This window comes from Notothenia rossii (genome assembly GCF_949606895.1).
Source record: "Notothenia rossii genome assembly, chromosome: 2".
Taxonomy (NCBI): Eukaryota; Metazoa; Chordata; class Actinopteri; order Perciformes; family Nototheniidae; genus Notothenia; species Notothenia rossii.
The window spans coordinates 74,329,103-74,347,502 of NC_136904.1; the positions used below are offsets into that span (position 1 = coordinate 74,329,103).

At 46.2% G+C, this 18,400-nt stretch overlaps 1 protein-coding gene across 1 annotated transcript; it reads right to left on the reverse strand.

The window, feature by feature from the left end:
* Positions 1-330: 330 nt before the first annotated feature.
* LOC307027928 (olfactory receptor 1D5-like) lies at positions 331-1,275 on the reverse strand (the record flags this gene model as incomplete). The annotated part of the gene is made up of 1 exon (XM_079662623.1): positions 331-1,275. The coding sequence occupies one exon, from the start codon at positions 1,273-1,275 to the stop codon at positions 331-333; it is 945 nt and encodes a 314-aa protein (XP_079518749.1).
* Positions 1,276-18,400: the final 17,125 nt, after the last annotated feature.

Below are 18,400 nucleotides of genomic sequence, written 5' to 3' on the forward strand. Positions count from 1 at the left end.
ATATTGTGCAACTACTCAAAAGAAACACACCTGTGTGTAACAAATCATATGTTTTATGATAAGATACAGATGTATTGAAATCTAAACTATTAACATATAGTAAATGTGAGATACATTAGGAGGAACATTTGAAATATGATTGTAGTGATAAAGATAACTTAAGGTACATTCAGTCCTAAGAGACAGACAGGCTGTCCAGTCTAAACTACTTTCTTTCACTCTCTAAATGCTGAATTGGCCCTTATACTCTGTTCATTTTATATTATCTAAAGATTAACAGTTTTCTGCACACATTTGTTTATACAAGTTGAACTTTCCTTTGTGAACAGCTCATGACTTTAATCCAACAACTGATCCTCTACCACACAGAGCAATTTTAATTATTTGTCTTATTTGTGTCAATTTGAAACCATACATCAGAGGATTGATGATTGGAGGAACAATGATAAACTGCATTGCCATAAAATTCTGGGCACTTTGCGGCAGTCCTTTTGAGCCAAATCGCATATACAACAAATCAAAAAGCAAAGAAACAACACCCACTGCTAAACAGAATAAATGTGGTACACATGTCTGCATAAATTTACTCCAGTTCTCTTTGGAGGCTTTGCATGTTCTGATCAGATGTATATAAGACCAACCAACAAACACAAAATGACCGAAATAAAATGTATAATTAAAAGCTGGAATAACAATGTTTGCAATGGAAGCAGAGCAAGCTAGTTTACCTATCAACCAGTTAACACAGTAGATTCTCGGTATTTGTGAGCCACATAAACTTGTTCTAGATGTTGTTATTGTACCCATGAACACCAAAAAAATGGGTATTAACCAAGCCAAAAACACAAACACACCAACTTTCTCTTTAGTCATGACAGAGTGGTACACCAGAGGTCGACATATAGCCACATACCTGTCGTAGGCCATCAGCACGAGAAAAGAAAAATCTGCAGCAACTGAAGAGTGCAACACAAAACCCTGCAGAAGACATCCAGCATATGAAATAACATGAGTGGTAGACAGAAGATCAATCAGGAACTTTGGGTAAAAGCCTGCTGTCCCATAAAGTCCATTTATACACAGATTACACAGGAAGATATACATGGGCTCGTGAAGCTTTTTGTGCACAATGATGGACACAATAAGGGTCAAATTTACCAGCCAAATCACAAAGTAACACAGCAAAGTGAGAGCAAAAACAAAAAGTCTGTAGTTTGTAGTCCCACTTAGCCCTGACAGAGTAAACATAGTAACTACTGAAACATTATTCATCATCAAAACTTAATTTCAATTGTTATTTTAGATTACATTTTAACATTACATTACATTTGAGTAAGCTAACGCTTTATCCAAAGTGACTTATAATAAGTGCAATAAAGCATAAATATTCAGAAGAAAAGTGCAGATATATTTGCTTCAAACAAGCCAGACCATTGAAGTGCTGATGCATTAGTTACAATCTTTAGTGCCCCTTTTGTTCCACGCTGCAAACATCAGAAATTGCATTTGCACGACCTTAATGATGGGAGATACAAAGGTGCTTTCTGTTCTGTGTCCAATCATTGCCTTACATAACGTGCTGGCAGTTGTTCATTTTCTCCCATGGCATTAGCCTGCAATGACATTGGTACCATGTGACTTCAAACTGAGATGTGTCGGTGTAGTCCTTGTATCAAAACAAAAAAACAAGTCGCAAATGCTCTTTTTTAGAAGCCGACCAAACCCCTGTTGGATTGAATTAAATAATTTCAAGGTTAATATTATACATTATGATACACATTATTTATTTGAAAAAATAGTTTGCAGCAATGCAGAAATAAAAAAAAATGATATTAATAACTGAATGTTATGACTTTCAGAGAGTTTCAAAATAAGAAAACACCCTATCTCTAGTAACAGGCCACACGTGGTTCAGAAGTAAAGGCTGCCATTAGAAACTCCAATGATATTACAGGAAGAACATTGATTTAATAATGTACGTAAACAACAAACATGACTATTGTTGGTGTGTTGAATCAACATAGGAGGTAAATGAATAATATACTTTAGACAGCAGTAAGTAGCCTTACTGTGCTGGCCGAGGTTTTATCTGAAAAGCTGATGGCAGTAGTGAGGTCACAGGTCGGGATAAACAGATAATGTCATTTAGACAAAGAATGAATTATAGATTAAATATGTTGCACTAAATAAGATTGATTTAAACATTTACAGAATTCACATCAAGTTTGAACTGAAACTTGGATAGACCAAAATAACAGCGCAGCGGTTCTTATTGAATCAACCCGTCAGGAAAGAATGCATAAGACAAGGGATTCAGTTGCTATTTTGTTCAATGATTCCCTTCAATGCAAGTAGACATCTTATGGAAACGTTGCTTCTTTTAATTATGTGGCCCTTCAGCTGAAATGCTCCTCTTGAGCTATGTTCCTAAATATCTAAAGAACACCCAAATACTGTGAAATTTGTTTTGATGACTTTACTGAACTGCTGTATAGTGTGTATTGACTTTGACCGTCTAGTCATTGTTGGTGATTTTAACATCCATGTAGACAGACTCGGCGCCGTGGGAGGGCCAGGCCCTCCCATTTGACATCCCTGCCCTCCCCCAATAAACACGTTTTATTTTATTTATAAAACAAATATATATATATATTTTTAATTATAACAACATTGTGAACTTTAAGGCTACGATGTATGTGATGTCAGATAGTAATATAAGAGTAATAAATGAAAAACAGGTATGAAATACTATATGACAGTAAAACAAGAATAGAGTTTAAAAGGGGAGTAAAATAACCATAAAGAAATAGTAAATCTGTTTACAGTTCTGTCTCATATGGGTGTTGATGAAGAGAGGTATAGATCAATTAATTTTGCTCTCAAAGTGCACCAGATTGATGCTTTTAACTTCAATATTAAAAAATATATCTTCCCCGGACCCCCATGGAGGATATGAGGTCCAGTCCCCACTTAGAAAAGTAGCACTTTACCCCTGCTTACACCTATATGCCGTGAGCTGATTATCGAGCCTTCATTGTAACAGTCGCGGGTACACTGTGTATGTGCGTGTGGGGAGTGTTGCAGTAGAAAATTCCACTGTAGCGCCCGGTACATTAATGGGAAACCCTACATGTTTGAGCACCCTCTATGAAACGTCAAGCTACCCCGATACTGGCCGCGGCACATGACGGTTTTGTGTGTCCTCCCATGAAAATCAAATGCCCTCTCTGTAGATTTGTTCTGGCGCCGTGTCTGCATATAGACAACCCCCAGCACAAAGGGGCTAAATAACTGTTTTGTGATAACTATGGACAGACTCAGCATGTGACGGATCCGTCGCACAATAAGGAGCACACTCTGGACTTAATTATCTCTGAGAGTCTGAACATCTCCAAGGTTGTGGAGACTGATGTTGCGCTCTCTGATTATTCCTGTGTTTTCTTTGAGAGCTCTATATCTGTTCAAACACAAGTGTTATGCATGCGTCACCTCAGGTGTGACTGTGCCTTTAAGATGGCACCGGGAGTTTGGGGAGCATCCAGACCCGGTGAGGACACTATCTATACTGACTCAGCAATCACTGTAAGTTATATTCTTGTTTAAATAGACTTCTCTGTTTCATTTATTCTACTCTGTATAATTGTTCTGCAGTTATTGTAGCTAAAACGGCGATTTCTGAGAGATTTTAAATCTCAGATCTGCTCAACTCAACCTGTAAGACAGGTCTCAGTGGGTCACGCGCCTCAACCCTGCATTACAATAGGCCGGAACAGTCTGCTGATTGCGCAAAGTGCAAAACAGCTTGACTTAGTAAACCCTCAAATCATTTAAATAGCGCATTTAAAATCAGAATAACTCAGTGTGCATCCAGACCCGGTGAGGACACTATCTATACTGACTCAGCAATCACTGTAAGTTATATTCTTGTTTAAATAGACTTCTCTGTTTCATTTATTCTACTCTGTATAATTGTTCTGTAGCTCCTCCGCTCCCTTCACTGGCTTCCAGTAACTGCTAGAATCCACTTCAAGACACTGGTACTTGCGTACCATGCTGTGAATGGATCTGGCCCTTCCTACATACAGGACATGCTTAAACTGTACACCCCAGCACGTGCACTCCGCTCTGCATCAGCCAAACAGCTCGCTGCACCCGCACTGCGAGGGGGACCCAAGTTCCCATCAGCAAAAACTCGTGGGTTTGCTATCCTGGCTCCAAAATGGTGGAATGAGCTCCCCATTGAAATCAGGACAGCAGAAAGCTTACACATCTTCCGGCGCAGACTGAAAACTCATCTCTTTAGACTCCACTTCGAGCGATTGAATTACTAACAAAGCACTTATATACTAATAAAGGGCTGGCTTATCTAAAGCCAGTTGAGTAGCGCTTGAAATGTTTGGCTCTATGAAACCTGATGTACTTATATGATTCTGTTTTCTTCAAGGTTGTATCTTCCTGGTCGAATGCACTTATTGTAAGTCGCTTTGGATATAAGCGTCAGCTAAATGCAATGTAATGTAATGTAATGTAATGTGTGAACCGGTAGTTGTTGTTGTGAAGCCATGGCAGCTGGTTCAATAAACGGTCAACTCAAAAGCCGTAGTCTATAGTTTATTAAACACAACATTGGCGACGAGGATTATGGATTCTCTACTCTCACCTCTCTCCCCGTTCCTCGCGCTGCCTGGCGAACCACCGATCCCGTGGGTTCGCTGGCTTGAGTCCTTCGAAACGTTCATAGTAGCCGCGGAGCTAGCTGATGCTAACGATGACAGGAAGAAAGCCCTGCTGATACACACGCTGGGCAGCGAGGGACAGCGGATTTTTTGGACTCTCGGACCCGCTCCGAAATAGGAGGACTGTGTTACACTGCTAACTGGACACTTTGCTGCTCCACAAAATGTTATGCTCCGGCGGATTGTTTTCCGGCAACTTCGGCAACAGGCGGGTGAGTCCGTCGACCATTAGGTGGCTGATCTGAGGGGACTAGCCAGCCTTTGTACATTTGGGGCGCTGGAAGATTAACTCATATGGGATCAGCTGGCTGAGCACACTAATAGCCCGAAATTTAGAGAAAAGTTGCTAATGATGACAGACGAGCTAATTTCAGCAAGAGCAGTGGATATAGCTTTCCAGCTCAAGTCAACAGCAGCCTTAGCATCACAGCTAGCTCCCTCCTCCAGTTCTTTCCCCCCCAGACCCATGCTACTAACTCAAACGGTGGCCCTACCCATGGACCTCCCGGGGAGGTTTTCCCTGAGGACAACTTGGATGTGAACTTTGCAGCACGCCAGGGTACGGCAGCACGCCGGGCCTGTGGTAATTGTGGCTCATCATCGCACCAGAGTCGAGCTCCAAACTGCCCTGCCAAGGGACAGAGGTGCCAACGCTGTGGCAGGCAGAACCATTGCGCACGGGTCTGTCGCTCTGTTCCTGCAACCGACAGCCCACCTGCACGTATGCCTGGGCCGCACGCGCCAACGACCATCCACTCAGTGGCTGCCACCTCCCGACCACTAAAGTGCTGCACGGTGAAGCTGGATGGGGTCTGCCTTTCTGCTTCGAACACTCACTGCCAACGCCGAGAATCTGTATGGGTATGGACACTCTAAAATAGGAATGGCGGGCACGATCACCTTTGCTGTGCGTTAAGGGACTAAGGCTCTCCCTGCATTCACCTTTCAAGTGTCTCACCAGGGGGCCAACCTCATGGGTTTTGATTTGTTTTGTGAGCTGGGTTTCACCCTTGTGGACAATTCTGGGGCCGCCATCTTGTCTGTTGGCTCGCCTTGGCAACAGCACTGGCCTGCTCTGTTCAGTGGTTTGGGCTGCCTCACCGCCTTTGACCACCAGCCCCTCCTCAAGCCTGAGGTACATCCGGCCTATACGCCGCCTGCCTCTCGCCCTGCGTGACGACGTCACCGCCGAGCTGCAAAAACTCTTGGACGCGGGCATCATCGAGCGCATTGATGCTTCCCCGTGTATTTCAAACCTGGTGGTAGTGAAGAAAAAGTCAGGGGGCCTGCGATCTCAGGCCGGGGAACAAGGCCATGACACCTGACAGGTATCCGCTGCCCACAGTGGAGGAGCTAGCCGCACAATTCCACGGCTCTTCCATGTTAACAAAACTAGACCTTCGCCAAGGCTACCTGCAGGTTCCGCTGCACCCTGACAGCTGCAGCCTTACAGCTTTCGTGACGCATGTCGGAGTGTTTCACTAAACCTGCATGCCCTTCAGCCTCAGGGCCGGTCCTCTTCCTGGACGACATAGTGGTTCATGATGCAACACCGGCCGTTCATGACAAACGAATGGCGAGGGTGCTGGACATCCTCGCCAGTCACAACCTCACGCTAAATGGGGAAAAGTGCACCTTCGCCGTTCCAGCCATCGAGTTTTTGGGGTTCGAGATATAGAGACAATGGTGAAGGAGTGCACGGCCTGCCTGGTCAGTGGCAAAACTGGCCCGCAACCCCCATCGCCCCCATTGCCCCTGCAGCCCTTGCAGTTGCTGCTCGCGCCTTGGGAGCACATCCAGATGGACATCTATGGGGACCTCCATGGCGTTCCGCACCACCAACGCCTCCTCCTGGTGGCTTACGAGCTCCATTCGAAATGGCCAGAGGTGGTCGCCACGGGGTCCGTAATGGATCGGGTGGTCACATACTTTCTCTCTTCTCTGTTTGCTCGGTGGAGCAGTCCTAACAGCATCACTACAGATAACGGCCCACAGTTTATCTCAGCTTTATACCACCCGCAAGCAAATGGGGGGGGGGGTGGAAAGGTTCAACCAAACTCTAAAGAACGGGGTCAGAGCACACCTGGCAGATGGTCTTCCGTTCTCAACCGCGCTGCTCCGCACCCTGCTTGTTAAGGCTGTACAAAGGCGTGGAATCAAATGCACGATGCAGAGACAAACAAAGTATCAAAAATAAAGTGTTTTAATGTAATCAGGTAACAACACACTGAATACATAAAGTAACAAAATAAACACTCAATAAACTGTCTAACCTATACTATCAAAAAACAACTTTATGAGTAAATGGCGCAGCCCTCTAAGGCTATCGCTATTGGGTAATCCCCCTGCGCCCCCGCGCAGCACTGAAACACTTGTAGTCCACGCCCACCCGCAAGGTGGGCCCCACCCTCGGGCCTCCTTCCGGTATAAATAGGAAGGTGGCCCGGCAATCTGCTCCCATACAACATAACTTTTCTTCAGCTATTCGTAGAGCCAGTGGGGCCCCGCACTTAGAGGGCTGCGCCATTTACTCATAGAAGCTGGGGTTACAGTAGGTAACCTCAGTTCTATTTCGTATATGGCTTCGCCCTCTAAGGCTATCGCTATTGGGTTAAGGGCGAGAGCATGATGTAGTCTGCGCCCCACTGGGTCCGCCCGGCACTAGAAGCACAGACATACCTGCTCAATAACACCCCCCTGCCTGATGTGCCATGCGTAATGGCTCATCACCGTACCTGGAACATAGCAAAACATGCCTATCTTCCCGACGGGGTGAAGGCTGGGAACAATACATACCGGCCGCTGTGAGAAAGTAGAGACGAAAGTCCCACCTCGTCCTGCGATCGTAGTGGGGGAACAGCAGCTCTCTGCGTGCAGACAGGCAGGAGAGCGCACAGCTGGATCCCTGACGTCACTCACTCTGACCAGGCACTCCGTACAAAGTGTGTTTGAGGAAAAAGGAACATCCCTCCTATAAGAGGGGAAATGGGCCGCTCTCCGCGTGCCAAAAGGCAGGAGAGAGGCGCACAGCTGGCTCCCTGACGTCACTCACCCGACAGGACACCCAGTACAGGGTGTTTCAGAGAGGAATGGGAGACATCCCTCAAATAAAAATGAATAAATGAACAGGGGGAAGACCAAGATGCAGCCGTGCAAATATCTTCCACTGACATTCCTCCGTGCAAAGCCGTGGAGGAGGAAATTCCTCTGGTGGAGTGCGCCTTGATGTTCTCCGGGGGCTCCACCCCAGAGGAGACATATGCCTGTGACACAGCCTCACACAGCCAGTGTGACAGCCGTTGTGCAGACAGAGGTTGCCCGATCGAGCTCTCTCTATAGTGCACGAACAGGTGCTGAGAAAGGCGCCAGGCCGCCGTGCGCGCCACATAGCAGGACAGCGCGCACCGGACAGAGGAGATTTAGAAAAATAGCGGGGGTAAAAACCACGCAAGACACTGTTCCTGGGATGACAGGAGTGTTTCTTGTATCCCATGGAACTGCTGGGGGGAGAGGCTTCTCTGTGAAGTGCCGTAATGGTCTTCATGGTGACGAGCCACGCCATCGCCGCCTCTGCCCGTGAGGCAAAAGGGCTGCGAGGGAGTTTCCACACGCTGCCTTTCACTCCGTCTTTCCCATGAGGTGCGTACACGCCCAGGGGATGAGAGGTGTGTGCATGCTGTCCACACGAGGCGTTATAACGGTGCTCGTGGTTATTATGACCGTGTGTAGGAGGCATATCTGGGACAGAGGAATGCCGCGAGTTCTGCAGTTTATAAACCAATAGGTTAAAATAGCAGGCTTCTGCAGCGAATGAACCACCTCTGGAGTGTCCCCCTGTTGGAAGAGACTCAGGGGGATCATCACGTGACCAGCTGACGCCAACGCCGAGCAGCTGCGTCACGGAGAGGGCTGTGTGGGTTATGACACACCGGAGGAGAGCTGTCAGTTCTTCCCCTCGCTGCCGCGAGAGTCGCGCTCTCATGCTGGCTGAGTTTAACTCCACTCCCAGATAAACGATTGTCTGAGAGGGAAGAGGACAGCTCTTCTTCCAATTTATTATGAAACCCAGGCTTTGACAGATGCGATACGAGATGTACCGTCTGTAAAGCGACTTCTTCCCTGGGGCGAGCCAGCAAATAGCAGGTCGTCCAGAGGAAAACCACACTCTCATCCCTCCTCTGTGTAGTGGCTCCAGCCTTCTCTACACAAATGCGAGGAGCCAGGAAATATCCGAACGGCAGACGATTGTCTGGTCTGATATTCCCTGAATGGAAAACGCAGGAATTTCCTGTGTTTCGGGATGATGGGTACGTGGAAGTATGCATCCTTCAGGTGGAAGTGAACCAGTCGTCCTGGTGAAAACATTCCAGCACCTGTTTGATCGTCCGCATGTGGAATACTGACAGATCCAGGATGTCTCATTCCCCCAGTCTTTTTTGGGATTAGAAAAATAACGGGAGTGAAAAACCCTGATTTTCCTCCCTTTGAGGAACCCTGGAAATATCCTCTTTCAACAGGAGTTCCAGCAGCTCGGATTGGAGCGCAAGACATAGCTTCTGGGAGGACAGGAGTGTTTCCTGTATCCCATTGAACTGTGGGGGTGGGGGAGAGGCGAACTGCAGGACGTATCCTCTGCTGATCAGCCTGCTCATCCATCTGTCCATCAGACACACGCGCTGCCACTCTGAGAAACACTCTAAGAGCGGGCGCACATGCTCGAGATGTTCTGTGGTCGTCATGGCAACGAGCCACGCCAGGGAGTCTCCACACGCTGCGTTTCACTCCGGCTCTCATCATGAGGCGTGTACACGCTCAGGGGATGAATGGAGGTGTGTGCAGTGCTGTCCACACGAGGCGTTATAACAGCGCTCATGGGTTTATTATGACCGTGTGTAGGAGGCGTATCTCGGACAGAGGAATGCCGCAAGCTCTGCAGGTTATTAACCGAGGTTAAAACCGGCAGGCTTCTGCAGCGAGCCCTGCTGTCTACTTAATCAACAGATTAGTGGCAGCCGGCTTAATTAGCGAGCTCTGCAGGTTATTAACCGATAGGTTAAAACCAGCAGGCTTCTTGCAGCGAGACTTGGCGCCGTGGCGCTGCGGGCGCTACCGCTGGGGGCACTCAGCCTGGAATACTGCTCATTCCCCCGTTCTGGCTTCTCTGTGATGCCATTGCCCTCGCCGCCACTGTGGGGCGAAAGGGCTGCGAGGAAGCCTCCACACGATGCGTTTCACTCCGACTCTCATCATGAGGTGCGTACACGCTCAGGGGATGGATGGAGGTGTGTGCAGTGCTGCCCACATGAGGCGTTATAACGGCGCTCATGGGTTTATTAAGGCCGTGTGTACGAGGCGTATTTCGGACAGAGGAATGCCGCGAGCTCTGCAGGTTATTAACCGAGGTTAAAACGGGCAGGGTTCTGCAGCGAGCCCTGCTGGTAATCAACAGATTAGTGGCAGCCGGCTTAATTAGCGAGCTCTGCAGTTAATTAACCGATAGGTTAAAACCAGCAGGCTTCTGTAGCGAGCCCTGGCGCCGTGGCGCTGCGGGCGCTTCCGCTGGGGGCACTCAGCCTGGAATACTGCTCATTCCCCCGTTCTGGCTTCTCTGTGATGTGCTGTAATGGTCGTCATGGTGACGAGCCACGCCATTGCCCTCGCCGCCGCTGCCCGTGAGGCGAAAGGGCTGCGAGGAAACCTCCACACGCTGCGTTTCACTCCGGCTGTCATCATGAGGCGTGTACACGCTCAGGGGATGAGTGGAGGTGTGTGCAGTGCTGTCCACATGAGGCGTTATACCGGCGCTCATGGGTTATGACCGTGTGTAGGAGGCGTATCTCGGACAGAGGAATGCCGCGAGCTCTGCAGGTTTATTAACCGATAGGTTAAAACCAGCAGGCTTCTGCAGGGAGCCCTGCTGCCTACTTAATCAACGGATTAGTGGCAGCCGGCTTAATTACCGGCTCCGCTTCCTCGGAGGCTCTCGCGGAGCCGACCAGGAGCGGGGAAGCCTCACTCCCATTTGACTCGCCGCCGGGAGACCCTGTTTCCGGGGTGGCGGGGGAGCGGAGACGTGGGACGGAGCCCCTGCAGCCGCCGGGGCGGTTGCTGTGGGCGTCTCTCCGCTTGCGGCCTCCTGTGGCCGGCGTGGACGCCGCGGCTGCTGCGGGCGTTGGTGCCGCTGTGGCAGCTCAGCCGACTGGAGCCAGCTGTACATGCTGGCGAATGCCGTCCACCTTTTCCGCGGCCGTCTTCATGAACTGGGGTGCGAACAGCCCGTCCGGGCTGATTGGAGCGTCCAGTAGCACTTTTCTGGCCGTCTCCGTAACAGACGCCGCCGCGCTGTGGTGACAGAGAGGTAACCACTATTGCGGTAAGCATGTTGTAACTTCCGGTTGTTGTTGTCATCTCCGGGTATCCCGTGTGCCTGTTCTGTTGCTGATAGCTTATTATCTTAACTTAATCGATCGTTTTAAAACTCTTGATCACGGCAACTGCCTGACGTTGTAATCACACGTTACTACAGCTTAAGCACTCACAAACTCTCCTTCTCTTAGCGACTGTAACTCCACAGTTGCCTACACTCTTTTCGGGTTTGCTAACGGTAGCTACTTTAGCTTGATAGCTAGCCATGGCTCTTTCCCCACCCTCGGGTGCTATTTCCTGCTCTAACTGTCTCATGTTTGGTTACTCGCCTACCTCCTTTACTGGTACCGATACATGTGTTAAATGTAGTATAGTTGTTAGGTTGGAGGCGGGAATCATAGCCATAGAAGCCCGGCTCCGCATCTTAGAAAATAACTCAGCTACATTAAAGCCCATGTTAGCCGGTGCGGACCGGCAAAAGGTAGCTCCTCTTAGCCGTCCCCCGGCAACTCCCGAGCAGCAGGGAGAATGGGTGACTGTTCAGAAGGGGCATAACGCGAAACCCGCAGGTCCCCACCAACCCGTTCACGTATCTAACAGATATTCCCCACTCAGCGAGACACCCGCTGAGAAGCCAACTCTGGTTATTGGTAGCTCTATTATGAGACACGTGAATTTAGAGACCGAAGCGTCCACAGTCACATGCATTCCGGGGGCCAGAGCGGGCGACGTTGAGGCGCATCTTAGACTGCTGGCTAAAAATAAACGTAAATACAGTAGGATTGTTATTCACGTCGGTGGTAATGATGTTCGTTTACGCCAATCAGAATGCACCAAACTTAATGTGGCGTCGGTGTGTAGTTATGCTAAAACAATGTCGGACACCGTAATCTTCTCTGGTCCCCTCCCCAATCTGATCAATGATGACATGTATAGCCGCATGTCATCATTTCAGCGCTGGTTGTCTTGGTGGTGCCCAGCAAACAATGTGGGCTTCGTGAATAATTGGACAGCCTTCTGGGGAAAACCTGGTCTGATTAAGAGAGACGGCATTCATCCTACTTTGGAAGGTGCAAATCTCATTTCGGCAAACATTTCAGGGCTCTGTGGACTTAATCCATGACAAACTGGAGTTGAGACCAGGAGGCAGAGTCGCAGTCTTACACGCTTCTCTGCGCTCTCTCCTAGGCAGTCATCCATAGGAATCCCGAACCCAATAAAATACCCAATATTAACGGTGTGTGTGTCTGCCCAAGGACAATTTAAGGTAAAACCTAATAGAGGTGTCATACATAATAACCTAATAAAAGTAAATGTAACAACTACTACAGTGCAACAAAACAGGAAGATTAAATGTGGTCTCTTAAACATAAGATCTCTAGCATCTAAAGCAATACTGGTAAATGATTTAATATCAGATTATAATATTGATATATGTTCTCTCACTGAAACTTGGTTGAGACATGAAGAATATGTCAGCATAAATGAGGCCACTCCACCCAGCCATATCAATACTCATATTGCCCGAGGCACGGGCCGAGGAGGTGGAGTTGCAGCAATCTTTGACTCAAGTTTACTTATCAATACTAAACAAAAATTAAATTATACCTCCTTTGAAAGCCTCATTTTCAGTCTTACGCATCCGACCTGGAAAACTTTGCAGCCAATCTTATTTGTTACAGTGTACCGTGCACCAGGTCCTTATTCAGAATTCTTATCAGAATTCTCTGAGTTTTTATCAGCTTTGGTACTTAAAACAGATAAAGTAATTATCGTAGGTGACTTTAATATTCATGTTGACGATGATAAAAATAGCCTTACTGTTGCATTTAACTCTATATTAGATTCTGTTGGTTTCTGTCAGAGTGTAAATAAACCAACCCACTGCTATAATCACACTCTTGACCTTGTTCTGACTTATGGTATTGAAATTGAGCAACTATTAGTCGAACCGCATAATCCTGCTTTATCCGACCATTTCTTAGTAACTTTTGAAGTACTGTTACTAGACTACAAAGCATTAGCCAAAAGCTCCTGCAGCAGAAACCTATCTGTTAGTGCTATAGCCAAATTTAAGGAAGAGATTCCACCAATACTTAACTCGATAGCATGTCTGCATGTAGGGGAGTAAACTTATACAAAATGTACACCACCCCAAATTGATCATGTTGTTGATAGTGCTACAGATGCGCTGCGAATAAAATTAGACTCTGTTGCTCCTTTGAAAAAGAAGAAAATAAAACAACATAGATTAGCTCCATGGCATAATGCCGAAACCCGCAAAATAAAGCAAAAGTCGAGACAACTTGAAAGGATATGGCGTTCCACTAAACTTGAAGAATCTCGTTTAATTTGGCAAATTACACTCAATGAATATAAGAAAGCACTGCGTAAAGCCAGAGCAGCATACTACTCTTCATTAATAGATGAGAATAAGAATAATGCAAGATTTCTTTTCAGCACTGTAGCCAGGCTGACAGAGAGCCACAGCTCGACTGAGCCTTCTATTCCCATAGCACTCAGTAGTAATGATTTTATGTGCTTTTTTAACGATAAAATTGTTACTCTTAGAAACAAAATCAATGACCTCTTGCCTTTAACCAGTATAGTGTTATCAACAGCTCCCGGAAACGTAAGTTCTAATATTACACTAGATAGTAAACTAGAATGCTTTTCAGCCATAAACCTTGAACAATTAAATTCAATGATTCTCTCTTCTAAACCATCAACGTGTATCTTAGACCCGATTCCAACTAAGCTGTTAAAAGAAGTTTTTCCATTAATTAGCACTTCTTTATTAAATATTATGAATATGTCTTTATTATCAGGCTATGTTCCACAATCATTCAAAGTAGCAGTGATAAAACCGCTTCTTAAAAAGCACAACCTCGATCCAGATGTTTTAGCCAACTATAGACCTATTTCTAATCTTCCGTTCCTCTCAAAGATTCTTGAGAAAGCAGTCGCAAAACAGCTGTGTGATTACTTAAAAAACTATGATTTATTTGAAGATTTTCAGTCTGGCTTTAGAACACAACATAGCACAGAGACAGCTCTGGTTAAAGTCACAAATGACATTCTAATAGCCTCTGACAAGGGACTTGTCTCTATTCTTGTCTTGCTCGACCTTAGTGCTGCATTTGATACTATCGACCATGATATCCTATTGCAAAGACTAGAGCACTTAGTTGGCATACAGGGAACTGCTTTAGGCTGGTTTATGTCCTATCTATCTGAACGCTCTCAGTTTGTACGTGTCAACGATGAATCTTCCATGCAAACCAAAGTTAGCCATGGAGTGCCACAGGGCTCAGTGCTTGGACCTATTTTGTTCACCCTATATATGCTTCCGTTAGGCAATATTATAAGGAATCATTCTGTAAACTTTCATTGTTATGCGGATGATACTCAACTATATTTATCAATCAAGCCTGATGAAATTAATCATCTAAATAAAATTCAAGACTGCCTCAAGGACTTAAAAACGTGGATGACCTTAAATATTTTGATGTTAAACACGACCAAAACTGAAGTTATTGTACTTGGCCCGAAGAATCTACGAAACAAATTATCTAAAGATATATTAACTATGGATGGCATTAATTTGGCCTCCAGTGAGACTGTAAGGAATCTTGGTGTTATATTTGATCAGGATTTATCCTTTAACGCCCACATAAAATCAATTTCAAGGACCGCCTACTTCCATCTACGTAACATTGCAAAAATCAGGCATATCTTGCCTCAAAACGATGCAGAGAAACTAGTCCATGCATTTGTTACTTCAAGGCTGGATTATTGTAACTCCTTATTATCAGGGTGTACCAAGAAGTCAGTCAAATCGCTTCAGCTGATTCAAAATGCTGCAGCTCGTGTACTAACCAGAGTTAGGAAAAGGGACCACATTACTCCTGTTGTGGCTGCCTTACACTGGCTCCCTATAGAACACAGGATAGAATTTAAAATTCTTCTTCTCGCCTACAAAGCCCTTAATGGGCAGGCGCCATCTTACCTTAAAGAACTCATTATACCCTATTGTCCTACTAGGGCATTGCGTTCCAAGAATGCAGGGTTGTTGGTTGTTCCTAGAGTCTCTAAAAGTACAATGGGAGCCAGAGCCTTTTCTTATCAAGCTCCACTTTTGTGGAATCAGCTTCCAGTTTGTGTTCGGACGGCAGACACCCTATCCGTTTTTAAGAGTGCGCTTAAGACCTTCCTTTTTGATAAAGCTTATAGTTAGGGCTGATTAGATTCAGCCCCTAGTTTTGCTGATATAGGCTTAGTTTGTCGGGGGACATCTTACTTCTTCCTTCTCTCTGTCTATACCTGTGTACTCTCATGTTCCGATTAACCCAGCTTCCCCAAATGTCTTTCTTTTTGGTGTCTATATACGCCGGGATCCGGAGTCATGGATGATCCTGCGGTCCTGTGTCATGGATTGCGAGTCCTGGATCTTGAGTCGTGGCTGCGGTCCTGGATCATAAGTCCTGGATGGATATACTCATGGATTCATCTTCCTATTATACACACATGCATTTCCAAACATTTGGACTACCTATGTTGCAAATGTATTATCTTTTCAATTTACACACGGCATCTATTGCACGTCTGTCCGTCCTGGGAGAGGGATCCCTCCTCTGTTGCTCTCCCTGAGGTTTCTCCCATTTTTCCCTTTAAACTGGGTTTTCTCTGGAAGTTTTTCCTTGTACGATGTGAGGATCTAAGGACAGAGGGTGTCGTATTGTCATACTGATATTCTGTACAAACTGTGAAGTCCACTGAGACAAATGTAACATTTGTGATATTGGGCTATATAAATAAACATTGATTGATTGATTGATTGAAAGCATGTTCGGCCGCCAAGCTGGCACCCTGCTCCGACTCTGTCTCCCCCGTCCGGGGGAGAGGAGGGAGGGGAGAACCGAACGGTGAACCGTGGTGGGAGGCGGGGCAGGAGTTGCTTCGGACTCCTGCCCGGCAGTCTACCCCAGGGACACGAGGCCCCGTCCGCGGGCTCATAAGCCTGGACGGGCCAATCGTCCTCCTCGGCCACAGCAGCAAGAGTGTCCGCTCTCCGCTTCCTGTCGCCCGAGGGGAGACGAGCGCAGTGCATGCTACCTGCTGGTTTAGAGCCGCGTACGCGTGCTCTGACCCCCGGCAGGATTTGCATACTGCTTTTATCTCTGCAGGTCATAACTCATTATGAACCCAGAGCCACATGAGGGACAACCACGGACACAGTTGTTGCTCATGATGATTCTCAATTGCTGTGCTTCAGTAACTGTGGTGGTTTGCTGAAAAAAAAAGAGGGAGCAGATTGCCGGGCCACCTTCCTATTTATACCGGAAGGAGGCCCGAGGGTGGGGCCCACCTTGCGGGTGGGCGTGGACTACAAGTGTTTCAGTGCTGCGCGGGGGCGCAGGGGGATTACCCAATAGCGATAGCCTTAGAGGGCGAAGCCATATACGAAATAGAACTATATATAGTAGACAGACAACACCAGGTGAAGACAATTTAGACAATCACAACAGCGGGAAAACAGACAAAGCAGGAAACGTACTTTAGACACATGAGGGTAGACAAGACTATCAAAATAAAACAGGAACCTATCTAAACACAGAACATAAAACCTAAACTAGGGAAGAATCTTTAGCAGAGCCGTCTACGCACAACAGTACCCTCCCCTCTAGGGACGACACCTGACGGCCCTGGGACCTCCGGATGACACCTGTAGTAGTCCTCGATTAATTCTTTGCCCACGATAAAACTGGACAGGACCCAGGACCGTTCTTCAGGACCGTAGCCCTCCCAATCAACCAGAAATGTACGACCTCGGCCTCGATTTCTCTAAACACAGAACATAAAACCTAAACTAGGGAAGAATCTTTAGCAGAGCCGTCTACGCACAACACTGCTTCACTGTGTCCAGTGAGCAGTGTAACACAGTCCTCATGTTTCGGAGCGGGTCAGAGAGTCCAAAAAATCCTTTGTCCCTCGCTGCTCACTTATAAATGCCATTGCTCCCACTAAGGTAAAGGAGGTGTCCTGGAAGAAAATATCTCTATGGAGAAAGGCCATGACCGTGAGAACAGAAAAAAGTGTCAAATAGCAAGTTGTGAAACATTAAACTCTAGGTTTATTTTGAAATCGAGAGACTTGGCTTTTTTAATTAGGAATTGAAAAATGCACGACAGTCTTTCTTATCTGACATTATTGACAAAAACAACACATGTGCCTTGTCTGCTACCGTCGACAGACTAACAACCCCCCCGTGTCAGTAGCCTCTGAACTTCCATTCACCACGGCCTGCAATGAATTTGCCTCCTTTTTCACGAATACAATTCATAAAATCAGACGAGCAGTCAGTGTCTCTGTATCAGGTACAGCAAATGTGTTGTCCCTGTGTCCACTTCAAATCAATTCAAACACCATGACACTATTCCAGCTGATTAATGATAAAGACCTAGAGGACATTATACAACATCTGAAATCCTCCTGTCGCTGCCTTGATATTATACCAACAAGCTTTTTCAAAAATGTTTTTCCTTGCATAGCCTCAGATCTACAGCACTACATATAACATACAAGTCTGTAGTGTATTTCCACAGGCCCTGAAAACTGCAGTCATAAAACCACACTTAAAAATTAATAATCTAGACGCTTCAGTAATAAACTGTTTGTGGCCCTATCAAACCTTCCATTTCTTGGTAAAATCATTGAAAAAGTTGTTTTTCAACTGCTCAGTAATTTCTTGCATTTAAATAACTGTTTGGATGTGTTCCAGTCAGGCTTTCGACCGCACCACAGCATAGTGATTGCTCTTGTTAAGGTATTCGATGACATCCACTTACACACCGACAGTGGCAGAAACTCAATGTTAGTATTATTAGATCTTAGTGCTGCATTTGAAACTGTTGACCACAACATATTACTAGACCAACTGGAAAACTGGGTTGGACTTTCGGCAACAGTTATAAATTTGTTTGAATCCTACGGTCTTAGGTCTGGAAAAACTTAGTTTTTTATAGGTAACCAAACATCTGAGTTGACAAATATGTCATTTGGGGTTCCTCAAGGCTCCATCATGGGGCCTCTTCTCTTTAACATCTACATGCTACCACTGACTCAGATAATGAAAAACAAAAAAATAAGTTACCATAGCTATTCAGACGACATTTACATAACCATTTCACCAGTAGACTATGTTTGACTGATGGGTGACTGGGGATGCAGCTGTACAGGGAGGAGAGCAGAGGTCTGGAGATGCTTGCACAATAGCATGTCTGGGTGGATCATTGCAG